Below are 14,142 nucleotides of genomic sequence, written 5' to 3' on the forward strand. Positions count from 1 at the left end.
CAGTACTACAGCTACTGAAACTACAGATTTGTTAGCATTGAATACAAATATAGTTACTGTGTAATACCTTGTGTTGTTGCTCATGCCAGTATTTCCTTTCATTTCATCTTTTTATGTATAAGACTTAATGATATTTCTGATCAACCTGGTTTCATTATTCGTTTGATAATTCTAACAAAATTCTTCCTAAGACACTTCTGTCTAAATACTCAAAGATCATTTGTAACTGAGGCTCAGATATAGATCAGAAAGACCCTAACACTTAACAAAAAGCTGTTGGATTGTACGTAGTGAGCTGTATTACTTGTTCGCAGTCACGTTTAGTGCTGTTTAAGATCATTTTCAAATGTTACATTACTGAAAGTTGAGTACTTTTAATCAACTAAGTAAATCTAGCATCATGCAAAATGTATTTTCCTGCTTCATCTACTTTAGTAATCTTTTTTCTCCCCACCTCTTTTAGATGTTTCTGCTATGCCCCGTGGTACTCCCTTATATGGGCAGCCATCATGGTGGGGAGATGATGAGGTGGATGAACAAAGAGTTTTCAAGTCTAATGGCAAACCTGAAGAAAAAAGTCATGAAGCTGGGACTTCAGGTAAAAGTACCTCAATGGCTATAATATTCATATTGGTCAAGTGTATTCCAAATAAAAGTCAGTCTACTCTGAAAAATGATCTGAACCATAACTTGATTTTTTAAAGGTGATGGTGGTTTGCTTTTGAAATGTTTATAAATGCTTGTTGTATTTTTTCCAGCTTATGGAATTGTTGAAAACTATACAAAATTAATGCTATAACTGAATATATTAAATATTTTAAAATATTTACATGAATTGATAAAACATGTGAGTTACATGTTTTTACTTAATTCATGCTTATATACTCACTGTAAAATAAAATAATTCTGTTATGTTCAGAAATATAATATGGAATTATAAATTCCTTAAAGCCTTAGTATGCTTATTTTATTGAGATAGGATAGCAGTAAGATTCAGAGTTCAGCAACCAAAGTGCAGAAATAGATCCTCATGTCGGTAACTACAAGATTTCCAAGATAAATGGAGATAGCGATTGTCACAGTTATTGAAGGATGAAACAGCCAGTTTGTTTAGTAACAACAGATAAGTATCCAAAAGTGGAAGAACTAAATACAGACATCAAGGGTCAGTTTGGAGGACATAGTGTGACTCTGATACAAGGACAGACCACATCAGAATGCTTTAAGGTTTTTTTTATTTTATTTATACAAAGTAAGCAGGACAGTTTTCTTAGCTGGAGAATTATGAACATTCTGTCTTTTGACATAGTGTAATTACACCAGAGTACAAGTCTTTAAAAGCTGTCATAATGAAATAGGTCTTATAATACCAAGCTTGCACATAAGTTTCTATTACAGTTTTGTTTAAGCAGTACTGTTTCTTTGTATCACTTAGTATTATTTAGCCTGCCTTCAGGTGTAAGTGAAAGAACCGCTGTCCAGTACTAAGTAGGAAATGAATGTTTTGCGTCCCATACATGATTTTTCTCAGGGTTGTTCGGTGCAATAGACAGTATTGTTAGCTAGTTTCGCCATCTCTGTCTTGCTATCCACAGTACTTACATACTGATGGAGTTACCACTCACATTCAAAGCTGCAGCCATCAGCATTTAAAGTTAAAAATTTTTATCACACCCAGCAATAAAGAACAAATGTTGTATACAGAAGACCTCTCCAAAAATCTTCAGCCCATCTCTCATTAGCTCCTCACAGATTGGGGTCACCTGCTGTTCTAACCAGTCTCTGGCAAATCATGTGAGGTTATCATTATCTTGCTCACCTTGAAGCATGGTATGGAGTTATTTGTCCCTAAGGCATGTGGGCAATGTCAAAGAAGATTGGTTCTAGAAAGGGTCGAAGTTCTTTTAGGAAAAAGTTCCTTTAGGAAAGAAACTGGGTGTCAATCAAGAATGTCTCTTTTTTTTTTTTTTTTTTTTGTCTCTCCATTTTATCTAATATATTACCTACCTTTTTTTAATCTTCGTTTTCATTGCAGAGTCATAATTAAACTTTTGACCTTAAGTTTCAACCTCATTGTAGTAATCTTTGCATAGCAAATATGAACTGATCTTTAGTTCCAAAAACTAGAGTGACCTTGTTTTGCCTGACAAGATTTTGAACTTTTTGTTCCCTAGTGTACCTTATATCTGATTATTATTGTTTTAGTGTCCTTTCCCAATATACTCCTACATTAATTGTGCTAATTCCTGCTTCCTCTTCTCCCACAATATGTGACATTATATTGCTAGTGTACGGTACTGTTTCATTTATTATTTTTGTGTAAATCTTTATGACTGAACTTTAAATTCCTAACTTCAAGTACCATATATTCTAACCTCATTTTGCACCAGAGCTAACTATCTGGTGTGGAGTAAGGGGAATATAACTAATTAGAAGGGTTAGAAAACACAGATCAATTTAATTATTACAAAATTCAGAAAATAATTGCATGATAGTGAAAGGTAAGGAGGCATAAGAAATGTAGCCTTTGCTCCCTCACACAACTTTGAAATTCTGATGTACATAACTTGTAAAATACAGTGATACCTGCGTGTCACTATGGTGCAGAATAGAACCGTAACAAATGATAACAAGCATTCCGTTGCACTTGATTTGTCCACTTCTTCCAAATGATCCATATGCATCTCACCTTTATGGCATTATCTAAAGGTAGTAGTCACTGTTATTTCTGCCCATTTTATAGATAAGAGAATAGAGGCAGAGTGATGCTGATTTCCTTCCTGAAGAGAACACTCTTCATGGGATTTCAAGAATAGACACGCCAGATTCCCATACAGCAAGTGCAGAGCAGCCTTTATTTACCATTGAATTTGTTAACAGTACACAAAGAAAATTCACTTTAGAGACCATGTTACAAAATTCACTTTTGAGCAACTCCACAAGTCAAAGAAGTCCTCTGTATATTGAGACTCTGTCTCAAATATAAATAAATAAATAAACAAGCAAATAAAGTGACCTGGGGCCACATAAGACCTATCTCAAAGTGTGTGTGTATATATATATATACATATATATATATATATTAGCAGTTATATATATAACAGCTATTAATATTGTCTAGTTTAGGCATACAAATTCAATTCTAGCTTAGTTGCTAAATTACTTTTTAAATTCTTGATAATTGAGATTAATTATAAAATATTAATTATAAAATATTAGTACAAGCAAATACTATCCCATGTACTTTAATGTTCATAAATTCCAAACTGTCATCTGTCAGTGTTGTAAGAAAACCGTTTAATTTTTCTAGCATGATCTTAAAACTCATTAGCAGTTTTTCTAATATGTATTTCTAGTCAGACCACAGTTGTAAAAGGAACACACCTTTCATGGCTTTGTCTACAGAGAAATTAATCTTTGTGAATACTAAATTTTCCAAATGATTGAACTTTAAATTATGCAACTAAGTTATTGAAAAGTTAAACCATTTGTCATTATCAAATGTAATGTCTACATCACCACCTTCTTAGACAGAGAGCTAAGAACAATTTAAGTTTTTCCTTTATTATTGAGAATCATCATTGTATAAGTAATTGAACAATGAAACCTACAGTAATGGCCTCCAAAGCCTGAGCCTCTTAGGTTCTTGAAACTGTGTTGCTGGGAACTGTTTTCAAGGTCATTTATCTGCCCTTGATTTTCACCTTCCTCGCTATAATAATTTCTCTAAAATACTCTCACTTTTCTTTGGCAAAACAAATGAAGTAAATTTTGAAAAGAATAACTTTTACTTCGAAATTTTCTTTTCTTGATGTTCTCTGCCTTTTGTGTACAGTTTTCACAGTGTAACCATGGCTATTATAATCATTATTATTTTAGTAATGGAGCCTGATATCACCTATACATAACTCACATATTTGATGACAAGAATATTACTCTGTAACATAAAAGAAGATGGTTTTGTTATAATTTCATATTCAGTGTACTCTAAAGAAATCAATTATTGTACCTAATGGGTTGTAGAAAGATGTAATATTCGAAAATTTTTCAGAAGCCTAAATACTTCGTGTAATTAAAAAATTATTGGAAGCAGCCTAGTGTGCCTGTTTTGCTTTTTTTCCTAGTAAAATGTGATTGATTTATTCTGAAAACTATTTAAATAAAGTTAATATTTAAGCCTTAGGGAAATTTATTTCATATTAATTCTTTTATGATAATAGACTGTCTTGGTAATGGATTTTATTTTCTCAAAGGGCTGCTTAATCTTCACCTTTTTTCTTGTACATTGTGCTACCAAACACCATCTCTTCACATCCTTATGCAGTCAGTGGCTTGAGCAGTGGAAGAACTGTCACAGTGTTCCGTATTTGCCTGTTCTCCTTGTCACTCACAGCTTGTTACTCAGCTTTGACCCATGGCCTTTGGGCGGTTGTGCACATTATGCTATACTGAGGTGTAACCTAACTTTTTCCTGACTTACTGGCTAACTACAGAATTTTCTGTTTTTTCATTATTTCTTTCATATGATTGTTTGAATTGCCATTCTGCAAGTAAACCACGTGTTTTATTGTTAACTACTCTTACCTTATAACATATGTGTTATCTCCCAAGTTTCCATATTATCAATTTTGTCCTAAAGTGGGGTCTCTGAATATGATAGAGACTGGTAAGTGAAATTGTTACTTACAAAGCAATGCTTATTTATATCCTTCCTATCTCCATCCTCATTGACTGCCTCTTCACTATTAGAGCCCTACATTTATTCTCACGTGTTTCAAATAGCTCATTCTGGTAACTGAATTAGGAAATTCATGCTTTTTCTATCATACTATGTGTGTGTATTTTACACACACATGTGTATGTATAGAACATCTCCTTCTGTACTTTAATTCTTTCTCATCTTGATGATTTCTCTCTTAAGTTTTCTAGTTGAGAAATGGATGAGTCTGTCCATACAGGGTCCATCTTTTACAGTTTTGCCTTTTTTTTTTTTTTATCGTTGTTGCTGTTTCTCTTCCATCTCCTATTGGTAACTGAATCGTCTCTGTGACTTTTTTTCTGTCTTATCAATGCTGTTGTTTTTCATCCAGATTATCATCTGCCTTCCGTGTCTCAGAATAGTGCTGATGGTCATTCCCAGGGACCCTTGTGCTACAGGCTCCCAAATATTTTGAATTCTCTCTCATTTTTCTCATTAGGGTGCAGCATAGATGCCAAGCAAGTGGAGGAACCATCTGCAGCTGCAAATGAAGAAGCACTTTTTCCTTTCTGTAGGGAACCAAGTTATTTTGAAATCCCTACAAAAGACTTTCAGCAGCCATCACAAGCAGCAGAGAGCACTATTCATGAGATCCCAACAAAAGACACATCAAGTTCCCATACAGCAGGTGCAGGGCATGCTTCATTTACCATCGAATTTGATGACAGTACACCCGGAAAAGTAACTATTAGAGACCATGTGACAAAATTCACTTCTGACCAGCGCCACAAGTCAAAGAAGGTCTCTCCCGGAACTCAAGACTTGCCAGGAATTCAGACAGGAATGATGGCACCAGAAAACAAAGTAGCTGACTGGCTAGCACAGAACAACCCTCCTCAGATGGTGTGGGAGAGAGCAGAAGAGGATTCCAAGAGCATTAAAAGTGATGTTCCCGTGTACTTGAAAAGGTTGAAAGGTAAAGTGACTTTTAGAAATTCTTACTGTGTCATAAGGAAAAGATGGTCATCAAAGTTACCAGACTGTTATCACTTAATTATACAGTGGAAAATACCTCATTTTTCAAATTTACATATAATTTTAAAACTCAAAGGCCAACAACACTGGTATTATCTGAATTAATCATTGGTTTTGGCAGATGTGTTTATTAATGTCATTATCTTTGTTTTTTCCTACAGAAATATAAAATCTATTAATTATATAAAATAGAATTTCCTAAAAGATAATCCCCATTGTTTTCTTGATTTAAAGAAAGGATACATACAGATCTTTTCACTGTATCATGCTTTCAATAAAGTATCATATTTAGGTTTTGAAAACCAAATTAAAGTGCTTGGTGTGGTCTTAAAGTTCTGTTTCTATCAGATAGTCACATTACTGATGGGGCACTTCAGACTAAGCTGTTAGCAGAGGCTGCTCACAATACACATACTTTCAGTTTAGATTTATTTACTAGACATTAATTATTCTAATATAAAATTTGTGCTATCAGGAATTATAAGTTAAATGTTCATTTATGAACATTATATATTATATAGTAACATTAGCTATTGTATGTACTGTATTCAACACTTAATCATAATCACTAAAAACTTTATACATGTACATTGGTTATAGCAAATAATCAGCTTTATTCCCACTGGCTTTTGTGAATTGAATTTATTTTGGAATTTATGTTATTCTGTCTTGTGTTTTAATATGTTATCAATATAGGAATGATTTTGAACAAATTATGACTGTATGTGAATCTAACCATTCTGTGGCTTTTATTAGGAGCTGATTAATTCTATTTTTAAAAAATATTTTTTGAGGTAGGGATCATGTGTAACTTACTCTGTTCCTTAACACTTTATTTGAACCTCAGCATATATGTTAACTAGTGACATCATTTATAATGGCATAACTGACTGGTTTAATCCATACCGTATGCCCCGGAATTCTAGTCAAGTAATGAAGAAAGAGCAATTTATATTTAGTTTCAATTGGTTTCTACGACATTTCAGGATAGTGAGATCGTGTTATTACCTAATCTTTGTTGTCACGTATTATAATTTTTAATTATACTTGTCAGTAGTCACCTGGCACAAAGGTTTTTGAGTTCTGGTGTATGATATATTTACTCCTACTAGATGATATTTGTATATAATTGAAAAATATGCATATACAGGTTGAAGGAGCATTTGTAAACTGACCATTAATATAAATTTGATAAATAATATTTATAAGCTATTATGATACCAGAGATAGTATATACCTTGAAAATAAGTTGCCTTAAAATTTATGCTCTTAATAATTTGATGACTGACTTGAAAAGATCCTTTAGGAAGGTACCATTTAAAAAAATCTTAGTTCAGGAACTGAAGAAGCTCAGCAGTTGGACCCAAGTTCTGTTTCCAGCACCCAGATGATAGCAACACAATCCTCAACGAGGGGTCCAGTACCCTCTGCTGATTTCTTCAGGCACTAGATACGCAGAGGTTGAACATACATACATTCAGGCAAACCACTTATAGACGTAAAATAAAATAAATGCTTGGAAAAATCTTTTACACTCCTTTTATAACAGTGTCATTGTTATTATTTCCTGTATTAACAATTATTTTAAGCCATTAATTTAGTTTATTCTCTGCTCTTCACCAAGACCTATTTGATCCTAATTAATAGTAAGATCATACCAAAAAAAAAGCTCTAGTGCATTAAAAAAAAAAAAGCCAGGTGGTGGTGGCGCACACCTTTAATCCCAGCACTCGGGAGGCAGAGACAGGTGGATCTCTCTGAGTTCGAAGCAAACCTGGTCTACAAGAGCTAGTTCCAGGACAGGCTCCAAAGCTACAGAGAAACCCTGTCTCGAAAAACCAATAAATAAGTAAAGTTTTAGTGCTAAGAGTAGGGTCATTAATATCCATCCATATGAACACTAAACTGATCAGTATGTATTTTTAAATTTTGTCAAAAATCTATTCACTGTCCACTTTTAATTTGATTTACAGGTAGGCATCTTCCAGTGAGGTACCATTGCTGGGAACTCTTCTTTCAGAATTAACATTATCCTCTTTTGAAAGCCCTTCAAGAAAATCCCTTCCCAGCAATAACTCACTTTGTGTATCAAATAGACCCTTGTTATTTCTTCATGCTTATTCACTGATGATGTTTGACTTGCTTCAGAAATCAGAGCTGCTATCAATAGACAATAGTTTCAGGGTGTGAATAAATGAAGGAAGATAGTAGTAATGATTTCTTAAAACTTGGACTTTTAGAAGCTATGAAAATGAGTTAAACAATTGATAATGGATAGATGGATGGATGGATGGATGGATGGATGGATGGATGGATGGATGGATGGATAGAGAGAGAGAGATGGATAGATAGATGCCTTGCTCCTACAAGAGTAAAGTGCACGCGCTTTGGGACAGTGAGGAAAATAATGTTCACAAAGCCCATACACTTTCACCCTTTAGGAGAGTTGCAGCTTGTTTTAGCCATAACTTGTTATGGAGTACAGCCAAGCCAACCTGAGAGACAGGAAATGAACATCTAGATTTAGGCATAATTAGTGATGGGCATGTTGAGCATTTCGTGGTGGTCTTTTTGCTGAGTAGAAACAAGATCGTAGCTCTGACCTGATGCCTCACCTTCTCCCTTGTGTAGTACACAGAACCATTAGAAGGAATAGTGATTTTACAAGAAGGAAAACAATGAATCTCCAACAGATTAGTAACAGGAAAAATACGAAATGATATTTTCATTAAAAATTCTGATTGTAAGTCTTGCTGTACAGAAAATATTTTGGACCTTAGCAAATGGAGTTCTTATTGAGTTTATCAACCCCAATATGTTTTAAGCAGTGCTGTAGTAAAAATTGTATTTAAACTAGTAGTTTAATTTATATTTACTCCATATACTACCCATGATTCCTAGATTATCAGTGGCAGAGATTCTATTTACTAAACAGGTTTTTTTTTCTTTTCAGATTACATTTTTGATATATTTGGATGTTATATTACTATATCACTTTGACTGTGACCAACCCCCAATATTTTTACCTTATTCGCTCCCTCTGTATCTTTTTCAAGATGTCATTCAATTCTACCATTCCTTTGTCTATCCTCGTTCCTTTTATCTGCTACATTTTGTAGGAAATTCTCTTGTGTTAAATTATCACCACTGTTGGTAGCTTCCAAGTTTACTAGGAATAAGCCCGTGCACTTTTTAAATCCTTTCCTCTACATATTCAGCTCATATTCTTTCATACACATCAGGTCTTGTCTTCTGATTGACTTTTGTTGGCTAACACGTTATCTGCAGGTGTTCACATTAGAGTAGGTAGCCTGGAAATGTTCGGGAGTGTTCAGAATCAGATTACTTCTACAAGATTGGAACCTGCCAATGTATTTTCCAGTGTACTAGATTCAAAGGATTTTAGTTAATCCTTGATTGATGATTCCATATGAATCATGCCTAGAGTAACTCTTGCACTAATCCAGAAAAACTGTTGCTAGAGGCTGATGGGTCAAAAGTCACTTTGTTTCTGGACATGACATCTGCCTATATTTGTACCATTTGAGTTAGTAGATGGAAGGGTGTGATAAGCTTGATTGTTTTGGGTAGGGTTCTCAGCATCCTTTAACTCTTGAAAGCCACTAGAGTTTAGAAATCTCTGCTAAAAAAGCATTTCTAAAAATTATGTTATTATTTATAGAAGTTACAAAATCCAATCTTTTCAAGTTATACTAAACTTTTAAAAGTATTGAATGTCACAATTTAGATATACTCCATTTTTATGACATTCATATTCTGTTTAATAAGTTGTTTCAGTTACACCAGTCTTTTAAAAAATTACTTTTTTTTTTTGAGGTTATAATGACTTCATTTTCCCATTTCCTTTCCTCCCTCCAGACCCTCCTGTAGAAGGAGCAGTGGGCCACTTCCCGCCACCCACCTCCCAGCTAGCTTTACCCCTGAAATAATTACACGGAAACTGTATTCTTTTAAACATTGCTTGGCCCATTATCTGTAGCCTCTTATTAGCTAACTCTTACATATTGATCTAACCCATTTCTAAAAATCTGTGTAGCACCATGAGGTGGTGGCTTACCAGGAGAATTCTAACCTGCAGCTGTCTTGGAGAGGAGAGTCATGGCAACTGCCTGCCTCTGTTTTCTTTCTCCCCAGCATTCTGTTCTGTTTACTCCATCTATCTAAGCTGCTGTCCTATCAAAAGCCAAGGCAGTTTCCTTATTAACCAATGAAAGTAACACATAGACAGTTAACCCTCCTCCATCACCCTCCCAGACACCTTTTCTCAGTTCTGTCTCTTTCAAATTTTTGCCCTCTTTTTTCATTAATTCTTGTTGCAAGCGTAACTCCTAAATTCATAGCATAACCTGCTTAGTCTGTATAATCTTGTTTGTGTGTGTTTTCAGGCAGGGCTGGCCATTCGATATTGGACAACCAATTGGTTTGTTCTTCCTTGAGGAAGACTATTCCTTCTACTCAGCATTTCTTACTTGTCTGTAGTTCTTGTGTAGGGTTGAGGCTTTGCTTACTCTTAATGTTAAAAGTCAGATTTTTTTGCAGGGTTTTGTTGACAAAGGTTTACGGTTCAGAGGCAGAACTAATGTGTATTGCTGTTATAAGTACAAACTATGAGAAATGATGGAACATTGCTTATCTTTTAAGTCACTGATAAATTTTTATAAAGATTTAGAGAAAGAAAAGTAATATATCCAGTTGTTACTGAAGGAGCTCATTGTTGATTAAATGTATTTGTAACCATTGCATTTGAGGACAGTGTGCAGAGCCTGTTACAGAAAAGAACATGTGACTTTGTATTAGAAAGGGGAAGAGTGTCAAAACAAATAGCAGTTTTGTGTATGCTTCTGATTTTCTTTTTGGAATTTTTTTGGTTTGTTACTATATCATTTCTTTCTTGTGTCTAGGAAACAAACACGATGATGGCACCCAGAGTGATTCAGAGAATGCTGGGGCACACAGGCGCTGTAGCAGGCGTGCAACTCTTGAGGAACATTTACGACGCCATCATTCAGAACAGAAAAAGAAGGTCCAGTCTACTGAAAAGCATCAAGACCAAACCGTTGTAAGTCAAACTGCTTTTATGATTGCATTCTTTGATGAAGATCATTCCAGAAAGAGAAGGTCATATTCTTTTACTCAAAATTCAGGAATCTTATGTCAGGAAACTACTTTCTCAGCACCACATACAAAACTTGAAAAAGCAAAATCTCCACCAGCAGATGCCAAAGTGGTTTCTTTGTCTTTACAGACTAGCTCTACGCATCACAGAGGGGGGCATGGTGTTCCACATGGGAAATTGTTAAAACAGAAATCAGAGGAGCCATCGGTGTCCATACCCTTCCTACAAACTGCATTATTAAGAAGTTCAGGGAGTCTTGGGCACAGACCAAGCCAGGAGATGGATAAAATGTTAAAAAATCAAGCTACTTCTGCTACTTCAGAAAAGGATAATGATGATGACCAAAGTGACAAGGGTACTTATACCATTGAGTTAGAGAATCCCAACAGTGAGGAAGTGGAAGCAAGAAAAATGATTGACAAGGTAAATAATTGAAATTTGAGTATGATGTTAGTTTTGTGGGGTTTTTGACTGTTGGACCTTACTGGAGAGTTGGTGTGAAATGTTCTTATGCAGTTGGTGATATTGGAACTTTAGAATTTTATTAGGGACCTAGAAGACTAACAGCAAGAACAAAATATTTTCTTTTACTTGTTTATATTCTGAATTTTCCCAAGTTCTATATGTAAGGTCTTCTACGTTTAAACTAGCTGGGCCTTTTGAAGGTATATAAATTTTATTGGCTTTAAAAGTAATGCCATTTTGCATTTATTTATATCAAAACTGAACAAAGAAATATATTGCTATAATTATTAAATAAATATAAATATTAACAGCTTTCTACCTACTAATTTCGTTTTGGAAGCAGGTTAAAAGCATACGTTCTGATTATTTTTGATTCTCTTTGTTTCTTTTTACTTCTATCTGATAAAATCAGAATAAAATCAGTTTTTATATTTTAATCAGACTTTTACCCAGTCCTAATGATTGTCTATATTTCAGATATTTCTTTGATGTTGTTGGTTTATTTATATGATTATTGCTGTATGATTTAAAAAGTACTTCCCAATCTTGTTGTGATAGTGAAGAGTTGACCTTAGAATGAGCTATTTATTTTACTTCCTTGGAAACAGCAACCTAAGTTTGGCTAAACAGTAATCTCATTTAGATTCTTGTTACTCAAAATGTGCTCATGAGTGTAAAACATTGAATACTTAGGAGGCCAGTACAGACATATTGAATCGAATCTGTGATTAAAATAAAATAATCATGTAGTTCATATGCACATTAACATTTGGAATGTGCTAGTTAGGTGATGAGTCGTCAGATTGTCCTGTCAGTGGTCAAGATCTACCCTTCTGGGATGCAGGAAAACATGGGATTATGTTCTCTTAATTCTCAGTGTGTCGTTTCTATTTTAGTCTGTCCTGTAGTATTATGATGCATTCACTGATATACATATATAATTTGTAGACATAAGTTTATTGAGGAGTCTAATTATTTTACTGTTAAGAGTCACATAATGCCAGACTATGAGACCCATTAGTCTTGGAAATAATTGTTATATGTTTTTATTGTATATAAAAAATATATACTTTTACTGATGTTAAAAAAGAAGTGTGGGTTTTAAAAAGCCATTGATATTGGCTTAATATTAACTAATATTAATATTGACAGTGATTAATATTTTTCCATTAAAATATTATTTTATGATTTTATATATATTACAGAGGTTAAGAACATGGCTACTTGCAGGCATCTGGAATTAAGTGTATAAACTCTACATGTACTCTTGGGATAAATCAACAACTTTAAGCTTAAGTGTCATTCAATTCCCAAAATGAAGAGTTCTTTTAAGTTTAGCAGGAATTTAAAAACACATAGCATGCTTATTATGGTATCTGTCATGAGAACTGTATATAAACGATCTCTTATTATTACTTTTTATATTATTCATTTCCACATATAACTCTCTACCCAAAGTACTAGCAAGTTCTGGAAAGTTCTTTCAACACTAAAAGGGTTAAATGTGAAGCCAAACTGAAGTTACAGTGTAAAGGACCAGCCTGACCTGGACCAGCCATCAAAAAAAAGGGCACTGCTACAAATGGGCCCCTTTAGGAAACTGATATGCAGTGAGGAGTTTGCAGAATCTGATTATTAATTATTGTTTAAAATTATCATATGTATCCTTTTTTATTCTTAAGGAATCCTGTATTTGACAAAAAAATAACATCAGCACTTTCAGAATGGAGAAACCAAAGATTTTAGGGCAAGATCCATTAAAAACAATGGCATTATGTGACTGGATAGCTAATTTAGCCATTCTTCATTTGGATAAACCAGTAAACTAACACCAAGATTGCTTCAAAGAAAAAAAATAATCACTCCATTATCATGGAACTACCACAGTAAGAGAGCTGAGAGTCCAGTAGCTCTGCTTAAACATGGAAGCCAAAGTCAGGTCAGCTTAAAGTTTGTTTTGCGGGAGCAGACATGGAGAAGTGGATTCATATATCTGAAGAAGACAAAGTATCCTGTAGATGCAGAGAAAAAGGAGGACAAGAGTAACCATACTGAGGCATAAGCAGCACCTTGGATCAGAGTAGTAAACAGACATGCTCAGTCATCTGCAGTCCCCTTTTGAAGTTTGAGTATGTGTGATAACATTTGGAGCATCTGTTGTCCAACTGAATTTGTTTGGTACCCAAAAACTTCCATATAGCTTCTTCCTTTCTTACTTCACCTTTTAAGGAGTAATTATTTCATTGATAGTGTGCCAGACATTGCATGAGGAGAGGATTATTCGAATTGAAAAGACTGTGTATTCTTTGTCTCAAGAAATAAGTATAGTGGAATACAATTATAAATAAATTTAATGTAGTATATTGAATGCTTTGAGAAGTTTAACATGTTGAAGGAAATGTTACAGTAGCTCCCTCAGCCATCTAATATAACAGCTAAAGCCGTCTAATCTAAAGAGCATTCCATAGACACTATCATCTTGTTAACCTTAATCCTAAGCATTATCATTACTTTACTAGTTCTGTGGTTTTGTCTTTAGTTGCCTAAGGAGGAAAGAGAATTACAAACTCCATGGCTATAGGAACTGTCCTCAGTATTCTCAATGAATACTAGATTTAACTGCCAGATGACTTATTTTTCAGCATACACAATTAACCCTGTAAAAGGGATAACAGTTTCAAAAAAGAATAGACCAGTCTTATTCAGAAAGTGAAGGGCAAGAGTAGCCAGATTGGGGCATCATCAGTAAAGGAAAAAGTCTTGTTCAGAGGACCACAGTTAATTTTGGAGAGAATTGAAGTTCCTT

General features: G+C 34.3%; 1 protein-coding gene across 13 annotated transcripts in view; it reads left to right on the forward strand.

Annotated features, from left to right (window-relative positions):
* Cep170 (centrosomal protein 170) overlaps nucleotides 1–14,142 on the forward strand; it is an 89,875-nt gene that overhangs the window by 29,563 nt on the left and 46,170 nt on the right. For 7 of the 13 annotated variants that reach the window (XM_048436428.3, XM_048436429.3, XM_048436420.3 and 4 more), the window contains exons 7-10: nucleotides 464–598; nucleotides 5,199–5,675; nucleotides 10,657–10,814; nucleotides 11,001–11,294. In XM_048436428.3, the coding sequence (XP_048292385.2) occupies nucleotides 464–598; nucleotides 5,199–5,675; nucleotides 10,657–10,814; nucleotides 11,001–11,294 (1,064 nt within the window). Of the gene's footprint in view, nucleotides 1–463; nucleotides 599–5,198; nucleotides 5,676–10,656; nucleotides 11,295–14,142 lie in introns of all 13 variants that reach the window. The other 6 variants (XM_048436424.3, XM_048436422.3, XM_048436427.3 and 3 more) reach the window with 2 other exon arrangements.

This window comes from Myodes glareolus, chromosome 5 (genome assembly GCF_982192425.1).
Source record: "Myodes glareolus chromosome 5, mMyoGla1.1, whole genome shotgun sequence".
Lineage (NCBI taxonomy): Eukaryota > Metazoa > Chordata > Mammalia > Rodentia > Cricetidae > Myodes > Myodes glareolus.